The 25977-nt window shown below is 42.6% G+C and overlaps 3 protein-coding genes across 5 annotated transcripts; all 3 read left to right on the top strand.

Moving 5' to 3' along the window:
- The first annotated feature begins 391 nt into the window (after positions 1–391).
- Positions 392–7199, top strand: LOC308109555 (uncharacterized protein). Of its 2 annotated transcripts, XM_080463201.1 has the most exons (4): positions 415–972; positions 2816–3127; positions 4542–4885; positions 6788–7199. In XM_080463201.1, exons 1-4 carry the CDS (start codon positions 489–491, stop codon positions 6902–6904), a joined length of 1257 nt encoding a protein of 418 aa, XP_080319327.1. In that variant the 5' UTR covers positions 415–488; the 3' UTR covers positions 6905–7199. The 2 variants fall into 2 exon arrangements, with proteins under 2 accessions (XP_080319326.1, XP_080319327.1); XM_080463200.1 differs by lacking the exon at positions 6788–7199 and having other exon boundaries at positions 392–972; positions 4542–6435.
- A 752-nt stretch (positions 7200–7951) lies between these two features.
- On the top strand, positions 7952–18694 carry zfyve27 (zinc finger, FYVE domain containing 27). Of its 2 annotated transcripts, XM_080464219.1 has the most exons (13): positions 7952–8253; positions 9302–9539; positions 9679–9749; positions 9856–10042; positions 11212–11307; positions 11722–11834; positions 11925–12043; positions 12376–12447; positions 12978–12998; positions 14774–14915; positions 16936–16982; positions 17100–17181; positions 17306–18686. In XM_080464219.1, exons 2-13 carry the CDS (start codon positions 9304–9306, stop codon positions 17374–17376), a joined length of 1257 nt encoding a protein of 418 aa, XP_080320345.1. In that variant the 5' UTR covers positions 7952–8253; positions 9302–9303; the 3' UTR covers positions 17377–18686. The 2 variants fall into 2 exon arrangements, with proteins under 2 accessions (XP_080320345.1, XP_080320346.1); XM_080464220.1 differs by lacking the exon at positions 12978–12998 and having other exon boundaries at positions 17306–18694.
- A 661-nt stretch (positions 18695–19355) lies between these two features.
- LOC308110380 (golgin subfamily A member 7B-like) lies at positions 19356–25710 on the top strand. The gene is made up of 5 exons (XM_080464634.1): positions 19356–19426; positions 21615–21740; positions 22474–22626; positions 22710–22811; positions 23244–25710. Exons 1-5 carry the CDS (start codon positions 19415–19417, stop codon positions 23325–23327), a joined length of 477 nt encoding a protein of 158 aa, XP_080320760.1. The 5' UTR covers positions 19356–19414; the 3' UTR covers positions 23328–25710.
- The last annotated feature ends 267 nt before the right edge of the window (positions 25711–25977 follow it).

Genomic DNA, 25977 nt, shown 5'->3' with positions numbered 1-25977 from the left:
TACTGTATTTTCTTCATTCCGTTGCGCTTTCAGCAAGTAAAAATATTAGGTTGAAGTAGCTCATACCGTTTATTTGTCTATTTCAAAGGGTTGGAGTTACCCCGAACCTTTTTATTTTTAATTAAGCTGTTTGTTTCCCCTCCAACCACAAGGGGGCGCACCACTCAGTCTACGGAGCTCGATCCAGGTCAAAATGTTTGTTCATTTGAAAAAAAAAAATAATCTCAAACCTTGAACATTCAGATTCAAAATGTTTTTTTCAATCACATTTTTCTTTCAAAAGAAAAAACAAATCTTTTGACCTGGATCGAGCTCTATATCCCTCCACTTGCAGTTCCCCTTTCCCACCGCTCGGTGTAACCTGGAAGTAACCGCTCTCACTTCCGGTTCTCTCGGGCTGTTTCTCCGGGTTCGCGGATGAGCGGTTCCGGTATCGGGAGAGGCGTTTTTATTTCATCGCAGGACTTCGCGGAGCTTTTGAATGCGCCATGAAGCAGCAGATGGCCGGGACTGAGAAGTGCCTGCGCGGGGCCCCGCTCCCGGGAGCGGAGGCGGCTCTGTCCCTCCAGGAGGAGCTTGTTGCGGCCATACACGGAGCGTTTGAAGTGGCCGTGGAGATCGCGGTCCGAGAGGTGACGGGCCTCTTGGCAACAAGTGGGAACTACGCGGAGCTGCGACGGGAGAACGAGTCCCTGAAGGAGAGGCTGCAGAGAGCCGAGGCTGCGCTGGACTGCAGGCGGGACGAGGCGGGGCGCTTCACCCCAACACCCGAGGATCCGCTATACATCCCCACAAAGCATGCGCATCATCCGGCCAGCCCCCTGTGCCTTCCCCCGGGCGGCTGGGAGTCCAGCTGCAGCGGAGAAATAGACGGGGGATCCCCGCTTCCAGACCCCCGAGATGAGCCGCTGAGCTTCGATGAGCTGGACTCTGGCAGTGAGGCGCACCAACACGTCCAGTGTCTTTCTCAAGGTGTGTGTTGATATGGATGGTTCCTCAAGCCATTGCATGCACAAGAATAACCATCTGCAGAAATATAAAAGTGCATCACAGCACCATCAGGGACTCCAGAGCAATATCGTGTAAACAAGAAATTCAGTAAAAACTGAAAAAAGCACATTGGAGTAAACATGTCCACATCAACTGCACACCTCTAGTGTTTGGATGCATTAATGCCATTTAAAGGTGCAGGATGTTACGTTTCAGCTGTGCCAGTCTTCAGCATTAGGTGGCAGTAGTGAGTCTGTGTCATACCAAGTTGGAGTCAGTTTCTTCTTTAGCAATGCTGTTTGTACTGCTCAGTTTGTCATTTTTTTTCTTATTTGTGTTGGATACACAAGAGCGAACAGACCGCATCTCTAGTTATCTCATGATTTCAGTTCTCATTCACGTAGAACAGTCAGCTCTAATGTCATCTCGGCCGAGGTTTCTAGCTGTCAACACCACGAAGGATGAGGGCAGAGGAGCGCTGAGCAAAGAAAATAAACATTGACACTTGCTACGTTCAATTGGAAATGTAAATGAATTTCACAGATTCACTTTGCATTCATGAGCCAGTGCAACCAAGCTTCTACACCGTACCTGGATGATGCAGGTTTCCTATGACCTGGCGAGGATGTACACAGTATACTTAGATACATTTTCCAATATCAACAGTCCTCTGGCCTTTTGGCTTTATTCCAGCCCACAATGCAATTTCTGAACACTCGGACTCGTCTCCTCAGTACTGAATACTGTGAATCAGTCTCAGAAGGACTTTGTTCCGTTAAATCACACAGAAAAACAACACATCCTTCTCGGCCTTATTTTCTTTATCTATTATTCTTTCCTCAATCCAAACCTCGTCCCTGACGGGTGCAGTTCCCAGAACTGTTTATAGATCGTTATTGTGAGTCCCTGACTTCATTCAGGTCAACTGTGTTCTGTTTACAGAGACGGTCCAAAATCAGTTTGAACAATCTGTAGGTCACAGGCCCTTACTCTGAACACTGGAGGCCTAAACACTTTTCCTACCGTGTTTTCTATGTACTTAAAACTTGAAATGAAAAATGAATCGCGTAACTTCCAAGATTGAGCAGTTTTGATACTAAACATTCCTCTAATCCAGACGATCACTTTTAGTTTTTCCCCAATTATAGCAATTTAGGAAATGTTTCCTACTGATCTTAGTTGTAGAGCTTGTGATTGTCTGGATCAGAAACGGCGTCCTTGTGCTATGTGGTGATGGGACGCAGAAGTGAGAGTACCTGAAGGCTGTGTAACTATTGTGTGCTTAGACAAAGTACCTTTCCACATAGACAGGCCCCAAATAAGAGCCAGTGGAGCTTCTATCCTTCACATTGATTTTACAGCTTTTCTTATGAAAGATGTAAAACAGATTTACATTTACCTTGAGTCCACGCCTATGTTGAAATTTAAGGTGATTATTTGAGGCACCTATACAATTTGTGCTGAAATGTGCGGTCTGCCTTAAACTCTTGATGTCAAAGCACATTGTGGTAGGATTGATTTTAAAAAGGCTATATTTGTGTGTGCATCTACATTTGCTTATGCTTATACCCTTTTTTCTTAACGACGGGTAAATGCAGGTAAAAAACTTCCTGCATTTACCCGTCGTTAAAGTAGAATCTATACAAATGTATGTAGAACGACAAAATGAACACAATTCAACTGTCTGAATTTGCTTCTTGAGAGGGTGAAACTCTGCAGCACATTTTTCTTTCTCCACATATCAAGTTTTAACATTTCTAATGTTTCCCTTTTCAATGACTTCTCTTTGCTGAATGACTTTGTTTTCTTTTTTTTTTCTTTGCAGACATCACTGATCAGAGTGTAGTGAAGGTAGAAAGCCTGAAAGCATCGTGTAAAAAAGCAGGCACCCGGGGCCGCCGCTTACCTCCACATCCCGGCAAGTCCATGCTGGAGCAGGTGGTTGTGAAGCAGGAGAGGCTGGACGACCTGAGAGAAGGTTCGCCTTCCTGTTTGGACGGGATTAAAATGGAAGATTATCGCTTGGACTGTATGTCTGAGGTCCAGTCCCGGATGTTGGAGGAGCAGAAACTACTGATGGCGGATGATGAGAGCCAGGATCTAAACCTCCAGCTGTCCACTGCTGGGCTGGACCAGGGTAAGATCATCAACAGTGTGTGTCAGGGATTCACCTCATTTTTCATTCAGCCTACAGACTAATCCCAGTCATCCAAGCAGACCGGCAGCTATAATGAATATGGGAAACATACCCAACAGTAAATGTTTGCACTCATTATGTTTACATTATTCATGTTTTTATTCCCCACCACACACACCCACAGTTTTTTTGGCATGACTGAGCCTTATTTACGTTTTATTTTGGGATTCTTTATATGCATTTTAACTCTGAGGACAATCACAGCAGGAAAGTTGTACTTTTGACAATATATCTGATGTCTGCAGTCATTTTTAAGTGCATTGAGGTAAAAAAAAATCAAATTGAATCGTAACTTATTTTTCTTTAAAAAATTTAAAACCAAATTTTTTTAAGACAAAATCGCCTAGCCCTGACCCAAGTGTTTAAACATCACTAGTGACAGCAATGATCTAAATGCATCTTAACTCTGATGACAAAACAAGCTTAAAGGTGCGTTTACACATAACGACAATGAGTCAGGAATGGCTCGAATCTCAATTCCTGACCGCTGATCACAATTTTGACCTGAATTATTTGATTTAGAGCAGAGACATCATATACCGTCACGGACAGTTGAGACCTGTTATCATCCGTTACAAGTAAGATCATCACGAGTCATTATGCACTGTCGCCAACATTGTTCCGCGGTGTTGCACGCAAATGCGCATCATCATTTTCTCTCACCAATCTATCAGGAATGTGGCGAATCAGCAGAATTTGGTATATACAGTGGTGGATGTTGCATTGAGCGATGTGGGCAGACGGTCAGGGTTCGATTTAGTACAGGGTACGAATATTAGGAATGTCATACACTGATACGCTAATTTCAGAACCTTTTTCAAATGCATTACGTCAGGATTGAGGGGAAAATTATATTTGCAGCTCATCATGCCTGTGTGTAAACACACATTAACGTCGATATTTTAACATGACAATCAACCTTGAACATGAAAAACTATTACAAGTATCCATGTTTTAGATTTGATCTACACCTTAAGCATGACGTTTTGAATGATCATTAGGTCCTCCTCTTTAAAACCACATACTGAGGCAGGTAAAAAACAAACCTTTTGAGTTTTTCCCCTATTTAAAAGATGATCTGTGCTTTTCTGAACTAAATATAAGACGCAACATAGAAGCTGGGTTGACACATTAAAGTATTATTAGTTTGATATATATATATATATATATATATATATATATATATATAGTAAAATGATTTAACTTGTATTTAAAACCAACAAGGCAAATGGAGTAGCAATAATAAATGTTTACTTTTTATAATAAAATAGATTATGCTGGAATTTAATATGGATAAAGCATTAAGTTTTGTATTAAATTATTAATGAAATTTTTTATTTTTTTTTTATTACAGCTGATTCTCCGGACCCGACCACCAGCATCCCGCCTGTCACAGATCTTCTATCCCTCTCCTCTGAGTTCCCAAACCTCTTCCAGGTGGCAGATCCGGGCCCCCCGTCAGAAGACCCTCCACAGGTTTACGGCGTGCGCGTCCGGACCGGCCGCAGCCTCAGCAGCACCCTGTACGCCTGCAAGTCCTGCGGCCAGGCCTTCCACCTGCCCAGCCTGCTGCGGCGACACAACGGCCAGTGCCAGCAGAGGCTGCAGCAGCGCTGCCCGCTGCAGCCGGCGCCGGAGGGGAGCACGAGGACCCGGCTGCAGCTCTTCCCACCGGGCTGCAGCCCTTTCCACTGCACGGTGTGTAACCGAGAGTTCAACCGTCTGGAGAACCTAAAAACTCACCTCCGCATCCACACGGGCGAGCGGCCATACACCTGCTCCGTTTGCTCCAAGTGTTTCCGTCACTCGGGAGCTTTGAAAAGGCACATACGCATCCACACCGGGGAGAAACCCTACGTCTGCGTACAGTGCGGGAAATCTTTCAGAAACTGGGGAGGGCTCAAGTTTCACCAGCGCTCGCATGCCAAGCAGCTGCAGTCGTGAGCGGCAGCGCATTCAGGCAACTGACATTTTTTGCTGTGGACACTTTATGTAGATTATATTGTCTGTGTAAAACTCTACATAGCGGGGCTATAAAGACTGAAACATCCCAGATATATAGTCTTGAGCACAAACACCCTCACGAAAAAGCATTAATAACTTAATCTAGATGGTTTGACGATGCTTTTAGCCTTTACTGAATAATAAAGCTTTTTGTGGCACACCTGTAGGAAGCCTTTATTATTGTGGGTGTTGATGATTTGAATCCTACCGCGCACAGCAGATCTTCATAAAGTTCAAGTCTGTTTTCCATCACAAACAAGTCGCTGTAACTCAAATGGCTTTATTAAAATAAAACATCCAAGTACTGTGTGATTAGGAATTCTACCGTTCTGCTGAAAAACGTACATGAATAATACTTCATGTACAGGATTCATTCATATTCCTCACAAGTATGAAAAATAAAAATGATGTTCTTTTGTGGAATATGTGCCATTTTTATACTTTTTTTTTTTTTTTTTTTAATCCAGTTAGAAACATGGATGAATTTCTGTGTGTTTCATATTTAGTGGTGTTTTTGTAGTCCTTGGTGTGCTTGCCATACCCAAATACACTCAAACGTAACCAAATTAATAAAGAATGACTGGGGAAGTGGACTAACTGCTTGGTTTCTCTGCTGTACCTTGTACATGGCAAGTTGAAATGAAACATCTCACTCATTAAAGTGGAGGTTTTGGTTAAATCTTCACCTTAGTCCTGGGTTCAATGTAGGCAGGGTTGCACAAACAAGTGTGACGAGTTGTACAGCTCTGTAGGAATGTACAATTTCTATAAAACGTTTAAAGGGTTCACATATGTTTGCTTCCAACTCCCAACACCAGGTTCACTTTTTATCATATGTATGATGTACCTTAGTGTCCATGGAGAGCAGACATTGTTCTTCAGAAGATAGCACTGAAACAAAGTATGTAAAATTAGTGTAAAGCTAAATAGATGACAATTGAAATCGGAAAAACAAAAACAACTTGAGTGCAGTAAATAGCACCACAATTTCTAAATCCTATCCTGCTAGCTTCACTTTTCCTACAAATGGAATCTACATTTTTCCATCCTATGTGTTCCTTTTTTTAAGTTATTATATTTGATAATTAACAATTGTTCATATAATTGTTTAATGTAATTTATTTTTTGATAATTGTATCAACTATTTCATTGTAATAATTTACATCAATTATCATTCTCTAAACTGTACACGACATACAATTCACATTGTCTCTGTTTTAATAATAAACCTATTCTTTAAAGCTTTTTTCTTTTAAGTTATTCTATGGTGCACATTGCAGTGGTTAGCGCTCTAACCTCACAGCAAGAAGGTCATAGGTTCAAATACTGTCCATTCTGTGTGGTGTGAGTTTACTCTGGGTCCAGTCCAAAACCGTGCATGTGAGGTTAACTGGTGACCCTAAATCCCCCCCGAGATGTGTGTTTCTCCTGTGATGAACTAGAGACCTGTTCAGGTGTGACCTGTCCTTATAAGCAGAGATCTATGTATGAACTGTATCATCACCTAAAACTCTGAAATGTTCACATGATGTCACTGAAACTGCAAAAACTGTTTTTAAAAATCAACTTAGTCATTAACATATTTTCGTTTTTAAGGCGAAAACAAAGACCACAGATAACAGCTTCCACCAAGGCTGGGGCTCTCAATCCTCCACAGACACCAGGGCTGCCTGTTTACAACACAAACTGCTTCAACCGAGGGTAGTGGCTTGACGACCTTGGCCAGATCCACCCACATCCAGCCATGATACCAGCCTTTCTTTCGTCCTCAAGTTCACAGCCCCCATTCCAGAGGATCTGCAAGAATCCTGCAGTGACAGAGCTTCTCCCTGCTGCAGCCCTGAACTCGCATACATATAGAAAAACAATTCAGTACCATTCTGTCATCATTTGTTTTTATTACTACACTATGAGTAACATTATTTTGTATTTATTGTTTTAAGCTGTTGATTGTTGATGCTTAGTAGCACAAATAAAAGTCACAAGTCCACAACAGTGGATAAACTGTAGTTTCTGGTTTTGCTTCTCGTTTATTTCTGCTAAGACTTGTCGCTTCAGTGAAGAATTTTTCTCATCTACTTTCCTATTGTAATTTGAATGCAGCATCATTTTTGCTTGGTAAACAACCTTCATAGGTCTGGGATAAATCTTGGGCCAGCAGGAAGTGAATTTAAATTCTTTAAATCCCAATCGAAAAGGTCTAAATTGAAATTGAATCTATTGGTTTGACTGGGTATCACAATAAAGTCGTGTTGACCCCTGGGATTTGCCCAAGTATGCCAGACGGCCCGTACACCACTGGCCACACACAAATATAATTTTTTTAGGGTTGTGATGACAATTTTTAAAAACAAGGACTTTTATTTTGAAAAAAATTTGAGTTTCTAGTTTGAAAGTCAGCTCACCCCGAGCCGAGCTAAACGCTTAATTAAAACTTTGAAGATTTACGTTGTCATTATAAAAAAAACAAGGACTTTTATTTTGAAGGAGTTTGGTGCTTTGACATGTTGGCATGTTAGCTAGTCCACGAACTGCACATTAGCATGTTAGCTTCTTTATGTAGCACATGATAGCAGGTTAACGCATAGTCGCTATTTCAATGCGTCCTTACAAAACACAAATGAATCGTCAGTCATTCATATAATGCTTCCACAACTTTAATTCAACTGTTCTTTCTTGAAATGCATGAACAGACTTTATAGAGCATCAGACTCAGGGATCGACTGCTTCCCTTGTGTTCTGCTGTCGATTGGCTGACCTGGATTAAAGTAGGAAGCGGAAGTGCGGGAGCTGACGAGGACAGCTCCGCAAACGACTGCTGGATTTCTCTGCGGGTTTCCCCGCAGACACGGTTCTAGGGGCCGCTGCTCCTGCAGGACGGCAGGCCGCTGACATGTAGACCCGGCTGGGTGGATTTGGAGGCTCTTCCTTCCTCCGGACTGATGATGTCGGTGCGACTCTCCGGTTCCGCCTGAGCGACTCTCCCGTCTCTCCTCTGTCCCTCTCTCCTCGCTCCCTCCGCGGCTTCACCCTCTGGCCGAGTGTCGGTCGCTCAACTCAGGGTAAATCGTCTGTCCCACACTGCACAGCTCGTGTTAGCAGGTCCGGTAAAGCTCTCTGGCGGTTGTTCTGTCGGTGAGCAGGAGTCAACTTTCCGGTTAGACAGGCCACAGATTTCAGGAGGAGTCTTCCTTTCATCATCGCAGATCAAATAATTACTTAATAATCACACAGATTCAGGTTCGCCAACAATTCCGACTCAGAATTCAGTACATAGCCTGTTCCAAAAAACATTGTCAGGGTCTCTGAGCGTGAAATGTCAATAATAACAAGATCCAGTTATTTAACTCAGTAATTCTAATTTAAATTAACTGAGTTTAATTTCAGCAACGCAGCAGTATTGTGATTGAGTATGATTTCAGCAGTGCAACAGTTAAACCAAAAACAAATCAATAGGAAATTTTGTGTGCCTGCCTCTCCTCTGATCGCTCATCTCCTCTCTGAGGTGCCTCTCCCATCCACTTTGAATGGGACATTTTTTTCACAGTTTTTGGGGATTTATCCAGAAATGGTAAGCTGAATCATTATCAAAAAACATAGCAAAATATTCCCAAACGTTCTGCACGTTTTGATATGCTTTTTGTGTCCGTGTTCTAATTGGTGCAGGACCAGTTGCTCAAAGATAAAACGGCAGAAAAATATTGATGAAATTAAAGGGCCGACTAAGACAGTAAACTTTGCGCCTTGTCACAAGGATATGTAAAAGTACTGTTACATTACTGACGTACTACTCGGTTGCAATAAAAATACTGCTGATATTTTGCAAAATTGATTTTGGAACCAAAAATAAATCTAAAACCAATTCCGTGTGTCAAAAGAAAACGGGCGAATAAGTACTCATTTTCTAAGTAGATCAACAGATTAAATGTTGTATAATCTGCTTACGTATGACTGAAATTACACCCTTTGAAAAAAATGTCATAATAGTACCCAGAAAGACTCGTTGTCATTGACTCTTTCTTATTGGATGTAGTGGAGGATCATGTTAATGGGTCATCTAGATTTAAGGGGTTTGTTCATGTCCTGACTTCACTTCCTCTTTCTGTCCAGGAATGGCGACACACGGTTCTGGAGTTTTGCCTGACCCGTCGCAGGCTCCCGGGGAAAGAGCCGAGCTGGTGCACTCGTCCTCTAAAGACACCGCCGGGTCTCCCGACGCCTCCGAACTGGGCAGCCCTCGCTGCACTCCCAACTTCGACCTCCTCAACATGGTTGTGTCCTATAAAAGAATGGCTTTGTTTCTAGAACCAGTTTCTGACGCAGTGGAGCTCACCCGCCTCCTGCTCGGGTGTGTATGTGTGTGTGTGTGTGTTTGTGTGTTTGCGTGTGTGTGTGTGTGTGTGTGTGTTTTCAGCCTGTGTGAGCATTATGTGGCACAGCTGCATTCATGCTTCTCACACTGTACCCATTGTTTTCTCATGTTTCAGATGGAGGATGCCTCTCTGCTCTCTGCTTGTCTGCATGTTCCTCAATGTCTTCTTTTGCACCATTAATGAAGGTGGGAGGAGGAATAAGCATTTACTATTGATCTGGGTTTATTGTTTTGTGGTTTAAAGGATGAATAATGAATGAACTGGTTGTTCCCTCTGCCTCTCTGCCATCAGTTGGGTGGTTCATTGTGACGCTGGTGGCGTTGGCAGTGCCGGCAGCCCTGGGTTACCTGCAGGACAGGTGTGGCGGCAGAGCCTCCGAGTCTGAGCTCCAGAGGCGGCACTATCACGCTGTGCACCGCAGAGATCTGCAGACGGTGCATCTCACCAAACAGGAGGCCATGTTGGAAGTCAAAGACCTGTAAGTCGATGAATATCCTCATTAATGATTAACTCGCTGCAATTTTTTTGATTTATTGATAGGCCATCAAGAGGTCTTTAAGGCTGTAAAATATTCCGGTAGTGCTCCTCTTATACCTCACTGACAGTCCCAAACCAAACAGTCAACTTTGATGGACCAAAGAGTGGTGGTAATCACACAGTGGGCTGCATGGTGGTTTAGTGGTGAGCACTGCCGGCTCACAGCGAGAATATCCTTCTTTCAGTCGGGGGTTTTCAGTGTGTTGGAGGCTATTTGACTGCGGATGAATGTGACTCTCGCTTTGCCCTGTGACCCACCCAACCACCAATCAAATTGTAAAAATTTCAAAGAAACCGTAGATTCATTTTTTTTTAATACACTTTTCTTAATAGTAGTAGACACAAAGCAACACTGAGACCCGAGCTGAGATATCAGCGATGCTTCTATCACCTGGTTGCTTTCAAACTAGCCTCAAAGCCGTGCTGTCAGGGGGAGTTTGTAAAATCACCCAGAATGCAACAGCTATAGGAGAAGTTTTTTTGGACAGAGGTTTCATTAAAGTTGACTTTATTTTGACGTTGTTGTAATTTTTGGTCATAATTTTTTGATTCTATGTGGAAAAAAACAATCAACATTTTCATCACATATACGCTGCACCACAACAAATATAAAGTTTAATTTCAAAGTTTATTGTGTTACTTATTTACCGGTCTGACTCACTCAAGATAAAATTGAGTTCTGCATCATGTGTCTGTAGTTTCTTTTGTAGATTTCTGTCTGTAATTTGACTCCAGCCTCAATGCTGTGCCTGGGACAGACCCCTGTCCACATTAACTGAATGTTGCAAGCTTCTTTCAAATATTTACACATAGCTTTTCCTGCACATATGGATTTCTAAAATTAATATTAGTCACTGAAAGTGGATGAGATGATAATTACCGATAAGGCACATATGGCTGATGTTTGTAAATTGTAATGAATCTAATTCACTTCGATTGACCGATCTGCTCCTGCAGAGCAAATAATTAATAATCCTCAAGCCCACATGACAATCCTGATGCCTTTAATCTCATCTGATACTCGTCTGTAAATGTAACTGCAGGATTTTCTCTGTTTTGTATATTATGTATAATATGTTGACTTTGTACTTTGTGTTCCATCTCCACCAGGCTGAAGCACTTGGATGACATGCTGTCCTCCGCTTGTCAGTCAGCAGAAGCTATTTATAAAGTTCTGTACTGGGACAACCACACCAAGTCATCGAGGTCTGACACTCACACACTCACACACTCACACACACACACACACACACACACACACACACACACACACACACACACACACACACACACACACACACACACACACACACACACACACACACACACACACACACACACACACACACACACACACACACACACACACACACACACACACACACACACACACACACACACACACATATGTAAAGTGCACATAGTTGACAGTTGAGTCATTGATCTGCTCAGCAGGTCAGCTGTCAGACGTGATTGAAATGTATATTGTACACTCCACTAAACCACAAGCTGCAGTGTGGCGACGGACACGTTCAGATCCCGATCACACATCACAACCCATCAATAATAATCAGTCTTGTGCGTGGTTTCAGTCCTATGTTTTGACTCCGCTCAATCCAGGTTCTATGGTGGCTTTATAATGGTGGTGTGCCTATTCTATTTCGCTCCTGTGGGTTGGGTGCTGGCTGGGCTCAACAGCGCCATCTTCCTGTGGAACAGAGAGTTCGGCAGAGGTTGGTCCATAATTCAGTCTTCAGAAGGTTTACAGTAACTCATCCAGACGTGAACGTCCTCCTTTTGATGGTCCCGTCCTCCTGCTGCAGTTCTGTTGGACATCAGGAAGTTGTTCCACATCGGTCACACCGAGGCCTCGGAGGGCGTCTGCGAGGAGCAGGAACCAGGCGCTTTGTTGGACCGGACCCCGACGCCAACAAGTCTGGAGGTGAGCGGAAGCATCATGGCGGACAGATGAGCGCCTGCTGTCTTAAATGGGGACTCGGTTGTTGTGATTTACATTAAAACCAACCACAACTTTAAGCTTCTTATCCCACGTTCTGACTGCGTCGAGCACAATGTAAACCCCCGTGTGGATTTGCTCTTTTCACCATCTGTGTCGGTTGCAGTTATATTCTCCATCCGAGGCAGCTGGTGACGCTGAGCTGCAACGTCCCCGATTACGTTTATTTATTTATCATCATTTTAGATTAATGATGGATTCCACAGCTTTATGTTTGAATTCAGTGCTGATAATCTATTGTGTGTGTTTGCTGACAGGACCATTCACCTGGCAGTGTAGAGGAGGCCGAGGAGGCTGAGCCTGATGATGAATTCAAGGATGCCATTGAGGTAAATTAAGGCCATCCATTTGCTCTTTCAATTATTACATTTTATATTTATGCTGCTATCATTATATCCAAATATCGCATATGATATTTAGTGACATTCTTTCCTACAAAAGTATTTCTGGTTGAATTAATTATTCAAGCTCATTTAGTTTACAAGATAATTACGAGTGCAGTGGGTTTCTAAACACTTTAGAGTGAAATGTTTATTTCACCCAGATGAGAAAATTGACACTAATATGATGTGTGTGCAGCAAATCAGGATTTAGACATGGCACCTGTTGTAGTTGGAAGCTGAAACTACTTTTAAGCAGAAGTTCCCCACTCGCATTACCTTTTCCAAGAAATCAAAGTGAGGAACTTGGATTAAAAAATTCTAGAAAATGGGGAGTTCAGGTTGATCCCAACATTTCCTGAAAAAGACAGATCCCCGGAAGCTTGTTTTTCTATTTTATGAGTCTAAATATAGACAATTATCTACTTTTAGTTTGATGACTTGTGTTTGTTTCTGTCTCTGTTGTTCTCTGAACACAGGAACATTCAGTTTCCCTTCAGGTAAGTGTTAAATAACTCTGTTCAGAAGAGGCTAGTGTCCTGTCGCCCTGTCAGCTCTCTCAGTCTAACAACGTGAACACATGAATAGCAGCGTCATGTGTTGCTCCTGGTGTGAGGTGACCTTGTGGTGTACTTCTCGCATGGTTTGGGGAATGCACACACTAAATATCTGTCCCTTAGGGTAATATTGTTCTGTTTCCTTGCAAGGAAACCCCCTTGGTATTAGTGGTAAGTGGATGTCACACCGTCTCCGTCCCTTCCGTAAGTCCTCCCATTCATAGATACCCATGTCAGCCATAATATTATGACCACTGACAGGTAAAGTGAATAACACTCTCCTCTTAAACATGGGCGCCTCTTTGAAGGTGGGATATATTAGGCCCACATTTGTTGTACTCGTAGTGGTCAGAAGCAGAAAAATGGGTTAGTGTTGACTTTTAAAGTGGCCCAAAGTGTGTTGGCTCGAATACTGAGTCAGATCACCTCAAAGAGTGCGGCTCTTTCGGGGTCTTTTTCAGTCGACAGCGGTCAAGGGAGGAGAAGCGGCGCACTGCTAACAGCCTGGTAAACCACGAAGGCTCAGTGTAGTTTGTTGAAGGATGGTCCATGTGGTCAGTCCAACCGAGAACTGCGGACTCTGGAAAGGTGTCCCCGTGCAAAGTGCATCTGGGTTCATTGTGTAGGAGGAATCGGCACAAGGTCATAATGTTATGGCTTGTATCCACAAGTATTGTGGCTGTGATGGGTAACACTAGTAACAGGCCCATAATTGTAGTTCCCATCAATCCCGTCGTACAGCTCATTCCTTTGTCGTCTGCATGACTGTCACTTAACATCCTGCATTAGTGGAATCCGCTTTAATCACCTTTTAGTGTCCTGACTAGTGTCACGTCTCCGTTGCATGTTTGGTCAGTGGTTTTTAATCTCAGGCGTTCTATTCTTGTGCATGGATAGATTTATTTATTAAGTATGTTTTCCCTCACTGGATTATAAACAACCAGTACAGCTACAATAACCTAACCATTGCTAGTTATCCTTCATAATGGTAAAGAGCAGATTTTTGAAAATTCTGTGCCAATAGTTTTAAATTTCTTGTCTGCTTAATAAAAATAATGTGGATATACTTCTTTTGCTCCATATCAGAGTGCTTCTTAAGGATAAAGTCCCTTAAAATAATTGTTTTTATAAGTAAGTGGTGTTGTAATGTTTAACAATAAAAAATTCTTATTTTTAAAAAGAATTCTAACAAACGTCTGCCTCTGCTCCTCTTTCACTAAACGATTGCCGTTGATTGTAGAAGTAAAATTGCCTCTCAGATGATTAAGTTTTACTAACAGGGTGTCTCTAAAAATGTACAGAAGTGTGAGACATTCATTTAAGGTGTGAAGATAGCACTTCATGGAGAGAAAAAACACCTACAGATGTTTTTTTTCCCAAATACTCAGCAGGTCCGTTTTTTTTTTTTTTTTTTTTTTTTTTTTAAATAGATGCATTTTGCTTCAGTCTAATAAAATCTTTATACCAACAGTTTAAGACGAGACTGAAGTACAGCTTAATGCTTGTAAACTCATGCATTTCTATTTCCACCCTCATCATCGCCCTGCACCTCTTAGTATTTGCCTTGAACAAACTTGATTTGTTTGTCAAACATGTATTCATAAAAACTGTCTGAATTCTCTCCAGTTTGTAAGTCTTCACAACAAAGACGAGCTGTAATTTCTGTACGTGTACAGTCTGTAACGGCCTTTCCCTCTGTCTGCCCCTCTCTTCTCCAGGACGACGATGAAGGGCCTCTCGTACCACCGGAGTTTGACACCATCTCCGAAAACGGCCTCTTGAGCCGCAACGAACCGATACGCAGCAAAGTGTCCAAACTGACAGAGAAGCTGCGTAAACGTTACCCCACCACCAGCACAGGTCAGTGTTCTACCGAGTGCAACCCTCTGACCTGTTATCATCCAAATCCCTGGACAATCGAGCTCCATGGTGACATTCAGACTTAAGAAGAATAAACGCCTCGATGTGCCATTTCTACAGTGCACCCGGAAAGTATTCACAGCGCTTCGCTTATTCCATATTGTGTTACGTTACGGCTTTATTCCAAAATTTATTAAATTCATTTTTCCCCTCAATATTCTACACACAATATCCCATAATGACAACTTGAAAAAAGTTTTTTTGCAAATTTATTGAAAATAAAAAACAAAAAAAACCTACATGCACATAAGTATTCAAAGCCTTTGCTCAATACTTTGTTGATGCACCTTTGGCAGCAATTACAGCCTCAAGTCTTTTTGAATATGAGGCCACGAGCTTGGCACGCCTATCTTTGGCCAGTTGGCCCATTGTTCTTTGCAGCACCTCTCGAGCTCCATCAGATTGGATGGGAAGCGTTCGGTACACAGCCATTTTCAGATCTCTCCAGAGATGTTCAATGGGATTCTAGTCTGGGCTCCGGCTGAGCCACTTGAGGAGATTCTCAGAGATCCACTCCTGTGATGTCACTGCTGTGTTTAGGGTTGTCGTCCTGCTGAAAGATGAACCGTCGTTCCAGTCTGAGGTCAAGAGCGCTTTGAAGCAGGTTTTCATCCAGGATGTGTCGGTGCTTTGCTCCATTCATCTTTCCCTCTATCCTGACTAGTCTCCCAGTTTCTGCCACTTGAAAACATCCCCACAGCATGATGCTGCCACCACCCTGCTTCATTTCAGAGATGGTATTAGCCTTGTGATGAGCGGTGCCTGGTTTCCTCCAAACATAACTCTGGGCTTTCACAGCAAAGGGTTCAATCTTTGTCTCATCAGACCAGAGAATTTAGTTCCTCATGGTCTGAGAGTTCTTCAAGTGCCTTTTGGAAAACTCCAGGCGGGCTGCCATGTGCCTTTCACTCAGGAGTGGCTTCCCTCTGGCCACTCTACCACCCAGGCCTGATTGGTGGATTGCTGCAGAGATGCTTGTCCTTCTGGAAGGTTCTCCTCTCGTCAGTCTGGCGCTCTGACAGAGTGACCATCGGGTTCTTGGTCACCTCCCTCACTAAAGCCCTTCTCCCCCGATCTCTCAGTTTAGGTGGCCGGCCAGCTCAAGGTAGAGTCCTGGGGCCTCATCTAGAAAAGATGCTTACGCACAAAATGGGTCCTGAAAGATGCGAATGCTATTTCCCATGCAAACTTTGTGATCTGAAAAAATAAACTTTATGGGAGACCGTGCGTACCGGTACGTCAACATTGAACCTTACGCTCACAATGTTTAATTAATACATTTAATAAAAGGAGAAAGCTGTACTTTAGTGGTCTCTGCTGGGCTGTCCTCCAAATCATCTCCTTTCCTCTCCGACGTTCTGCCAGACACTGTCACAATGATGGGAGCTATTTTGGTGTCCCCATGATGTCACTCTCCTCTGACCTCCACCTTCAAGCAGTTTTTTCCCCTATAATTTTTCAGTAATGAAACTCCAAAATACATTGCCTCGAAACCTGAGAGCAGTTTTGATGTTTTTCCCAATTTTCTCGACCAAAGGCCGTAATTACCAGGACGAGAACAGAAAAGAAACGCTTGAAAACTTTTTAGTTTATAACTATAAACTCTCCAATGATGTACTAACCCTTGGAGATGCACCTGTATGACTCACGAGCAGTGTTGGGCTTTTGCTTTACATCGGACATACTGTAGTGCGACATTGTGTGTTGCTACGTGTTTGTGTCCAGAGCTCTGATGGGCCGACCAGTTTGTCACAATGAGACTAAAATCTTAGCCCCTTGTGAAGGATTGTGACTTTTAGGACCGTCATTATTTTACAATTATTAGTTTTGAAGAACTAGAAAGAAATGCAAACGTTTCCAGATAGGTGTTGACCGATAAAGGGTTAACATACCTCCGTGATGAAAGAAGGGCCACATCTGAAAACTTGTTAATGCTGTTTTTTGTTTTTTGTCTCCAAAGGAAATTGCTCAAGCTGCAACGCCGTCTTCTCTGTTCTGAAGAAAAGGGTGAGACTTTAGAGCTGTGGTTATATTTAGGCATCATCTGACCATAAATAGCATTTGATACCATCTTTTTTCTCTCTGCTTGCTCCAGCTCAAACTTTGTACCTCCTTGTTTTGCAGAGGAACTGCAGTAACTGTGGCAACAGCTTCTGTTCTCGGTGCTGTTCCTTTAAGGTGCCCAAATCGTGCATGGGGGCAACAGGTAGGACTCACGACTCTTCTGTTTTTGACATGACAACAAAATACACAAAGTTGCACTATAGTATGTCCGAACATCTCATCCTGTAAATTTGTCTCTGTTGATGTGATTCTTGTTTCTTCTTCAGCTCCAGAGGCACAGAGAGAGACGGTCTTTGTTTGTGCTGCCTGTAATTCTGCTCTCATCAAGTTACAATGAGGCGGTATGCACACGACCAGCAGGAGGCGGTTCATTGTTCTCTCCGGGGGCCATCGCTGAGACCCCAACCAACATGCCAGGCTCTTAGATCTATCAAAACGCCTCCCATGTGCAATTCCGAAACCCTTCTGCCTTTCCTCCCCGGCCTCTTTTGATGTTTATGTGATTTCTTCTGTAATGTGTTAGGTGGTTTTTTTCTTTTTTGGTTTCACTTGTTCAAAAGACTGGACCTTATAAATCGATGAGATTTTGTACAGAGCACAATGACTCTATAATCACAGGACCGACGTGCTTCCCTCTCAGTACAATGTGTTGGAGGCTCGGGCTGAGTCTGTGTTGTAGGGAGACACAAAAAAGCTTAATGGATGTTGATGTTTTATTTTTGTTTTGTTTTTTTCCTTTTATTTGCCCAACCACAAAGACGATCTCACTGGAATGGTGATGTCTCCAGCACTGTGTAGCAGGTTATCTGTACTGTGATGCTGAGAGGACTTTACGAACACAACTAAGGCACAGTTTATAGATTAATTTTATTAATGATGTGGGGAAAAAGGCTGGAACTGTCCACATGAATTTTTGCTGCGTTCAAGAGAACAAAACAATGGATGTACAGACCAAGTAAATCACACCTTTCACATTGGAGAGCAAAAGCTGTTAGAAATTTGCACAGGATTGTTTGTGCACTTTCACCTGCCACTGTCAAAAATATCATGTGATGACGAAGAGTATAACCTCAATGAGTAGGCTAGTTATAATTTTATTTGAGGTGCTACCAGAAGAGCTTTAATTGATGCTACCACCAGTTAAAACGCCTCAAATCACACAGGAAGCAGATTTGACATAAAGCCCCCCGACTCTTAACTGAGGATGGGAGTCTTCCTGTGAATCACATGACATTTCTGACATGCAACGATCGAGTCAAAGATGAGAACGGAGGATTTTTGGAAGACATGCTTGCTTTTGTACCAAATTGCTGCTTCATTCTGTTTGTGTTTTCCTACGTAGACCTGTCAAATAAGCTGTTTTGGAGCATTGCAGAAGCCTACGTTTCCACGTTGTTGTTTTTTTGTTTTTTTTCTGTAACTGGATCAGAGTCAACGTGACTGGATTAAACCAGCTGATTTATCAGAACCTCACACTCTTCCAAGCAGGACTTGACTTGAATTGCTGAGGATGTCGTTTTAATCATAATTCAGACACAGATGATTGTAACGGTTTGCTTTGCCTTCATTGTAATCATATAAAAACTCTTTCTGTACATTGTTCTATATCTAATATATTTAATTTAAAACTCAAGAAGTTATTGTCTGACCTGCTGATTTTTTTTTTTCATGTCCCTTATTTCAACATTTCATATAAACCCTTGGACAGATTTAACTTTTGACATTGTTAGAAACTTGTAAGCGGCTGAAAACACAACTTTGAAATTTAAAGGTATTTAATATATCTGAAATTTACACTGCAGGCAAGTAATCTGAATACAAGTTACCAAAATAGTATGAGTAAGTAGTGAAATGGTTTACATGAAGTAATTATATTTTCACCAAACCTGAACAAATTGATTTTTATTTTTTGATAAGGAATTGTTGCATTTTCAATATTACAACATTCTAACTGATGCCTCCTGATACAAATAATTTGGTAATCTACTGATAAACAATCTGACATAATTGCCACACAGTTTCTATTCAGGAAGCATGTTTGCAGAGATTTTCACAAACTAACACCCACAACATTAATAATCTTGTGAAACCAGAGGAAAGCCATGCGCACACAGGGAGAACATGCAAACTCCTCACAGAAAGGCCCGGACAGTATTGACCCCAGGACCCCGTCGCTGTCAGACAAGATCTACTGCAGTGAGTTCAAATTAATCTAAATGTTTAAAAACAGAAAGCTGTAGTCCTTTCACATAAGGCCCGCCCCATCCGGGTCATTATCCCTCCCCCTTTAGCCCCGCCCCCCCCCCCCCCACCGTGTCCCACTAAAGCGATTTGCGCTCGTGCAGGGACTCGTCCCTCCTGCCACGGATGGCAACATGGCGACAGAGGTAAGGCTGTTTTTTGACAGTTTGTCGGATTCGGACCAGCTGTGGTCTACCGTGGTTTGGGTGGACGGGGGCTTGGGGGCTCGGGTCGCGGTGCCCCGGGGCTTGAAGGCTGCTCACACCGGTTCACCCAGCAGGACCGAGGACCGTGTCCTACATTACCGTGAATGTCGGGTCCGTCCCCTGGGTGGTCGCTTCCCTCCGCTCCCTCCCTGTCGGTACATTTAAAGGAAAAAAGCCAAGCGAAGCAGAAAATTAAAAAGTCACTGGTACTATATGGAGGCAGGAATTAAGCACAGAAACACCCCTCCTCTTCCTCCTCCTCCTCCTCCTCCCACCCAGCCCCGCGATGTTAAGCTGTTTTGGTAAAAGCGGCTCTGTTTTTGTTCATAGAGAAGCTTTTTAATCCAGAGACAAGCCGCAGTCTGTGACCACTGAGCGATGAGACCAGGAAACGTTTAGAACCAGGCCACCACGACCCGTTCAGTAAAATAACCTGGTCAGCACCTCGGACAGCGACCAGCACACCACGACCCCTTCAGAACCACGGACAGCAACCAGAACACTTCAGTACCAGGTCACCATGACCTGTCAGAACCAGGCCACAAGGACCCGTTCAGCACCACGACTCTTTCAGTAAAGTAACCTGTTCAGCACTACGAACACCCACCAGCAAACCACAACCAATGTAGAACCAGGCCTCCGTGACCCGTTCGGCACCATGACCCGTTCAGTACCATGGACAGCAACCAGGACACGTTTAGAACCAGGCCACAAGGACCCATTCAGCACCACGACTCTTTCAGTAAAATAACCTGTTCAGCACCATGAACACCTACCAGCAAACCAAAACCAATTTAGAACCAGGCCTCCGTGACCCGTTCAGTAACATGGACAGCAACCAGGATACGTTTGGAACCAGGTCCAGGACCCATTCAGCACCATGACACTTTCAGTAAAATAACCTGTTCAACACTATGAACACCTACAAGCTCACCACGACCCGTTCAGTACCACGGACAGCTACCAGGGCCTCTTGACCTTTTCAGCACCAGGACCCATTCAGCACCACGGACAGCAACCAGGGCACCATAATAACAATATTAATAATAATAATAATACATTTTGTTTATATTGCGCTTTTCAAAAATACTCAAATACACTTTATATAGTTACATTATTTAAACATTAAAACAGAGGAACATCACAAAACGAGTAAAAAAACACATGATCAAAATAAATTACCCATCACCTGTTCCGAACCACCGATCACCATGCCACCACGACCCGTTCAGCATCATGGACAGCTGCTCCAGACTCGTCCTGCCTCCTTCTGTGCGCTCGTGGTGCAAATAGTGATAGTGAAGATGAAGGAAACGAATGCCACGCAGCGTAAATCCTCAAACTGTCTCACGTTGTTCCTCAAAACCATTGATCTGTTTTGAAATGTCACATCTTCTACAAGCCCAGAGAGACAGATGGATGGGCTCACAGTGTGTGTGTGTGTGTGTGTGTGTGTGTGTGTGTGTGTGTGTGTGTGTGTGTGTGTGTGTGTGTGTGTGTGTGTGTGTGTGTGTGTGTGTGTGTGTGTGTGTGTGTGTGTGTGTGTGTGTGTGTGTGTGTGTGTGTGTGTGTGTGTGGCAGAGGTATAGTATGTCCAGTGCTGGGCTTTGGTCCACCGAGTGATCGATCACACTGTCTGCTTGTCGTCCATCCTCGGTTTCACCTCCATCAAACTGTTTCCACACGTTTTGAGCGAACATGTGATCAAAGAGGTCCAGCCGAGGGAATACACCGTCTCTGGGGACCCATTCAGGAGTTACTGTATGAACGGTGTTATGCGTGAGTTAATATGTTTAAACCTGAAGCTGAACCTCATTCTAGTTTGACTTTTTCTGTTGCGCTTTGTAAGATATCAGCTTTATAGTTGAGAAAAAATTCAATGATATTTGATCATATTTTACATTTACCATGTTACTCTTACTACTTGCATTGTTTCTCTCAGCTTTTTGATTCCCGTTGATGTTAATTTTATTATTCTTATTAATATGGATGACTTATCAGTTTATGGATTATAAAGTCTTTTTCTTCAGAAGCACGAAGATCGATAAATATGTCTCTGTGTGTGTGTCGTCATATTGGATAATATATTGCATAAAGACTGATCATTGTGTGTCTTTGTCATCTTCAGTTTCATAACCTGCAGGAGCTGAGGCACAGCGCGTCTCTGGCCAACAAAGTATTCATCCAGAGAGACTACAGCGAAGGAACCACCTGCAAGTTTCAGACCAAGTTCCCCTCCGAGCTGGAGAGCAGGGTACGCAGAGCATTTCAAATTTAACATACTTCATAAGTAGATGTGCAACTAAGTAATTTATTCACCTTGTGTACAATTAGCGACAGTTTTCCCAAGTGTGAAAAGTAGGAAATCAAATCTCCAGTTTCATAACTCGATGTAGATAATTCATGAACTGTTTTATGGAGTCACAGAAGTCTACATTTAATGCATCAGAAACAAAACAAGTCTATCAATGCTCTTCCAGAAACTATCCGTCACTGTATGTTTTATTTTATTGTAGCGAACACATGCTCCATGTTTGTAGTATTAGTAGTAAAGCCTTCATAATGACATTTAAATATTGTTCAATAATCAGCTGTACAGTTGTATAGTGACTAGCACTTATTATTATTATTATTATTATTATTATTATTATTATTATTGTATTTGTTTATTTTTTTAATTTTATTAGTGGTGGCAGTAGTAGTAACACATACTACTATGTATGTAAAATAAGAATACTATTGTTATTGCTACACACCGGATTCCTACCTGAACATTAATCAAACTTATTTCTCAAATTAAAATGTGAAAAATTGTAGAAAGTGAACCTGCCGTCACGCGACGTCGTGTTTTACCGAGCCGACATAAGTAGAATGAATTGAATGTGTGAATAATATCACCTCACGAAACTGTTTAAGGACAACATATCAGTAGCTGTGTACCTACATTCCATTGATGGTTGCCATTTCATTGCTCCAAACTTGTGCAGATTGAGAGGACGTTGTTCGAGGACACTGTGAAAACGCTGAATAATTACTACGCAGAGGCAGAGAAAATTGGAGGACAGTCGTACCTGGAGGGCTGTCTGGCCTGCGCCACTGCGTATCTCATCTTCCTCTGCATGGAGACGCGTTACGAGAAGGTGGGACTGGTCGTCCTCATTCATGTCGATTGAATCCCGACTCCACCTTGCTGCTCATGTCTCCTGCTCTGTGTGTCTGTCAGGTTTTGAAGAAGATTGCTAAGTACATTCAGGAGCAGAATGAGAAGATTTATGCGCCCAGAGGTCTCCTCATCACAGATCCCATCGAGCGAGGGATGCGTGTTGTATCCTTACACACCCCGCGGATATTCACAATAATGATGATGTCACTGTGGGGAGTGACATGCAAGTCACTGATTACTGTTGTGAAATGATATCATTACAAGTACTGAGGCTTTTTGATTAAGTTACTAGTTGCTTTTCTCTGTCCTGATCCATGTGACTGCTGATAGCTTCAGCATTAACCAACCCAGTACTAAACCAACACCAAAGACAACTTTTTTAAACGAAGTAGATCACAAGGTTTCAAATGTACTAAAGCCTGAGGAAAATCACATGCTTGAAAAAAAACAACCCACAATTAAGTGTACACAGAGATTGAAACTAATTACAGTAATATGAGTACCTGTACTTATTTGCTTTCAGCCCTGAGCATCGTTACGTATCAACGCGTGTCCAAACAGAAACAAGTCGCTCCCTAACGACTCCCTCTCCAGATCGAGATCTCCATCTATGAAGACCGGGGCTCCAGCGGTTCCAGCTCAGGCAGCAGCTCTGTGTCCGGCAGCACCGCTCGATGACTGAGTACTTCCTCACGCCCCCACACTTCACCCGCACCCCGACGCCACGCTCACACCGACACCACGCTCACACAAAGGGTTTACCAGCTTGTTTCTGCTCAGTCCTCACATGGAAACTTTTGGAAACATGCACTTTAACGGTTCGTTTCAAAGACGTGTGCAGGTACTGACGTAGTGATGTTAGACAGCAATATATCTGAAAATCATGCAGCGAGAAATGCTTTGTGTGACTGTACAATTCCTCTCCTCGCTGTACTCTTAAACGTTAAGAAAAGAAAATGCTCGGATAGAAGTGAACACAGACCTCTTTAAACGTCATACCTCAGCCAGCATAACTCACCTCATAGTCCAGATTAACAGTTATAGCAGTTTGCCAAGAACCGTGGACCAATCAGACTGAACTCATTAGACTGTAGCTTTATAATCCTCGCTCTAATTTCCTACGTTTAGCAAACACAAGAAGAATATATAATAGTTTAAGGAAGGCAATATATAAGTTCACTGACCCAGAGCCCAGATTAATCCCATAAAAACACCTCTTCTCCCTTCGCTTTGCTTTTAATCCTGTTCTCTGGTGCATGAATGTCTGCCAGTCCATTCATGTAAATAATGTAGCAGATCTACCATCTTTCACACATGAAGCCTACGTTTTATTTGTAAGAGACACACACACACACACGCACACACACGCACACGTGCACAAATCCAAACTTTAACCTCTTGGTTTCACTGAGCGAGACCAAGTCTTCCTAAATTTAGATTATGCAAAACTTGTTACTGCATGAAATGCAGCAGCGAGCAGAAGAAAGGGTCAAAACGTCTTCCTGAAGCTCACCTGTGGTGTTACACAAACCCTTCCTTAGTTTATTAGCAAACTTCCAAAGAACCAGAACTGCCAAAAACCTGGCTCGCAAATGTGAATGTGTCTTTTCTGTTGGTGACATTTTGTGCAAGAACAAATTTTCATAACGCTTGTTGTTTGATACACATTGCAATGAGGTAAATATGACTGGTGTCAAATAAACCGTTTCATCGCACCGACGCAGAGCTCATTGTTCTTTCATCTGCTATCATGGAAATATGCAGAATGCATGCCTCTTATGTCAGGCAGGCTCAGAGCTCGACGTCCTCTAAAAGTCTCCTGTTTCAAAGATCGGAAGTCAAAAGGTTTTGAATTCTCTCTTGAGCTCGTCTGTCACGCAGCTGTTTCTGCCACTTTTCATGTGGAGCAGTATAACACGGTGAAACCTCGCCAGAGGAGACTGACTGCAGGGACACAGTTTGCAGGCATTCCCGCATTTTCCCTAAGAACACGATTAGAGACATTTTGATCAGATATGAAAACTCGTTGACATGCAAAGACGTGTGTGTCTGGTCCAGGGGTGTCAAACATAAGGTCTGCGGTCCAAAAAACTGGCCTGCAAGAGGCTTCAAACTACCAAACAAATGGTAACAACTAAAAACTGTTTTTTGGTTGCTGTCAAACTAGCCTCAAAGACATGATGTCAGGGCGAGTTTGTAAAAACACCCATAATGCAACAGCTAGAGGAAAAGGTTTTTGGACATTTCAATGTATTTTACACCAGAAGGTTTCATTAAAATTGTCTTTATCTTGAGATTGCTCATTTTTTCGCAGTAATTATGTCGTTTTGTGAAAATATAGACTTTTTCATTACGAATAATCTGCGCCACAACAAAGGAAAACCTTCAAGTTTACATTTAAAGGTTATTGTGGCTCTATTTTACTTGTGGCCCCTCACCTAAAAGGAGTTTGACACCCCGGTCTGTTCTAGTCTTAACTTTACCATAACTATAGACACAAAAGTAAACTCAGCCAAGCTCAAAGTGAGAACAGGGATTTTCTGAGTTGCACTGGCTGAACTGCATCTGACAGGGTCGCCCTGTGTGGAATAGGTCAAAGGTCAAGATATAGAGAATAAAAGTGATTCCATTTTCTGGTGTGTTGGGGTCAAACTTGTAACCTGCACCCGTGAAAACCGGATCACTACAGACACAGAGAGTAGCGAAGTGCAGACAGACACGAGGAAGTACGTTTAGTCAGGAGCTTTAAGAGGAACAAGTCAGTGACCGTCCATCGTCTGTTCTGCTCGATCAAACTTAACAATTCTCTTCTGTTTTGATGAACTTTCTTCATTGGAAGACACAAGCAAACAAACTATGAAAATAAAGAGAACAAAGTCAAAGAAATGTACAATTTACACAGGAAGAACATGCAAACTCGGCACATGAAGGCACCTCGAGCCCTTTTCTCGAACCGGCATGTAATGTCACTGTAAGGCGTGAGAACTAACCACTGCACCTCTTTAATGGACATGGTTACCTTCATAATGCCTCCATACAATATAAAAAGGATTGCACACGCAGATTTTGGTGAGTTTTCTCTTTATTTTTTTTAAGTTTTGTTTCAGTCTCATGACTTTGATCATGAAATCCCACCAGAAAAGTCAATGTAAGACTGTTTTAACATCAAATTAACGTGATGGATATTTTTTCCGACGTCTAAAAATCTAAATTCAAAGGAAAAAAAAAAAGATATCATTATGTATTGATTGTTGAACAGAGAGCTGCAGTTTGATACGAGGAGCTCTCCCGAATCACCGTGAACCACCAGCACAGGAACGCAGTGTGA

This window comes from Lipophrys pholis (assembly GCF_963383615.2).
Source record: "Lipophrys pholis genome assembly, chromosome: 5".
Lineage (NCBI taxonomy): Eukaryota > Metazoa > Chordata > Actinopteri > Blenniiformes > Blenniidae > Lipophrys > Lipophrys pholis.
The sequence above is the reverse complement of the archived record's forward strand: the minus strand, read 5'-3'. Positions and strand labels throughout refer to the sequence as shown.

Excerpts from the sequence above, each read along its gene's own strand:
- LOC308110380 (XM_080464634.1), top strand. Across the intron at positions 21,741-22,473 it reads CCTCCGAGCTGGAGAGCAGG|ATTGAGAGGACGTTGTTCGA; the intron begins GTACGCAGAGCA and ends AAACTTGTGCAG. Across the intron at positions 22,812-23,243 it reads TCGAGCGAGGGATGCGTGTT|ATCGAGATCTCCATCTATGA; the intron begins GTATCCTTACAC and ends CTCCCTCTCCAG.
- LOC308109555 (XM_080463200.1), top strand. The coding sequence starts at position 489 with ATGAAGCAGCAGATGGCCGGGACTGAGAAGTGCCTGCGCGGGGCCCCG. Across the intron at positions 973-2,815 it reads CGTCCAGTGTCTTTCTCAAG|ACATCACTGATCAGAGTGTA; the intron begins GTGTGTGTTGAT and ends TTTTCTTTGCAG. Across the intron at positions 3,128-4,541 it reads CACTGCTGGGCTGGACCAGG|CTGATTCTCCGGACCCGACC; the intron begins GTAAGATCATCA and ends TTTTTATTACAG.
- zfyve27 (XM_080464219.1), top strand. The coding sequence starts at position 9,304 with ATGGCGACACACGGTTCTGGAGTTTTGCCTGACCCGTCGCAGGCTCCC. Across the intron at positions 14,916-16,935 it reads TTACCCCACCACCAGCACAG|GAAATTGCTCAAGCTGCAAC; the intron begins GTCAGTGTTCTA and ends TTGTCTCCAAAG. Across the intron at positions 17,182-17,305 it reads ATCGTGCATGGGGGCAACAG|CTCCAGAGGCACAGAGAGAG; the intron begins GTAGGACTCACG and ends TTTCTTCTTCAG.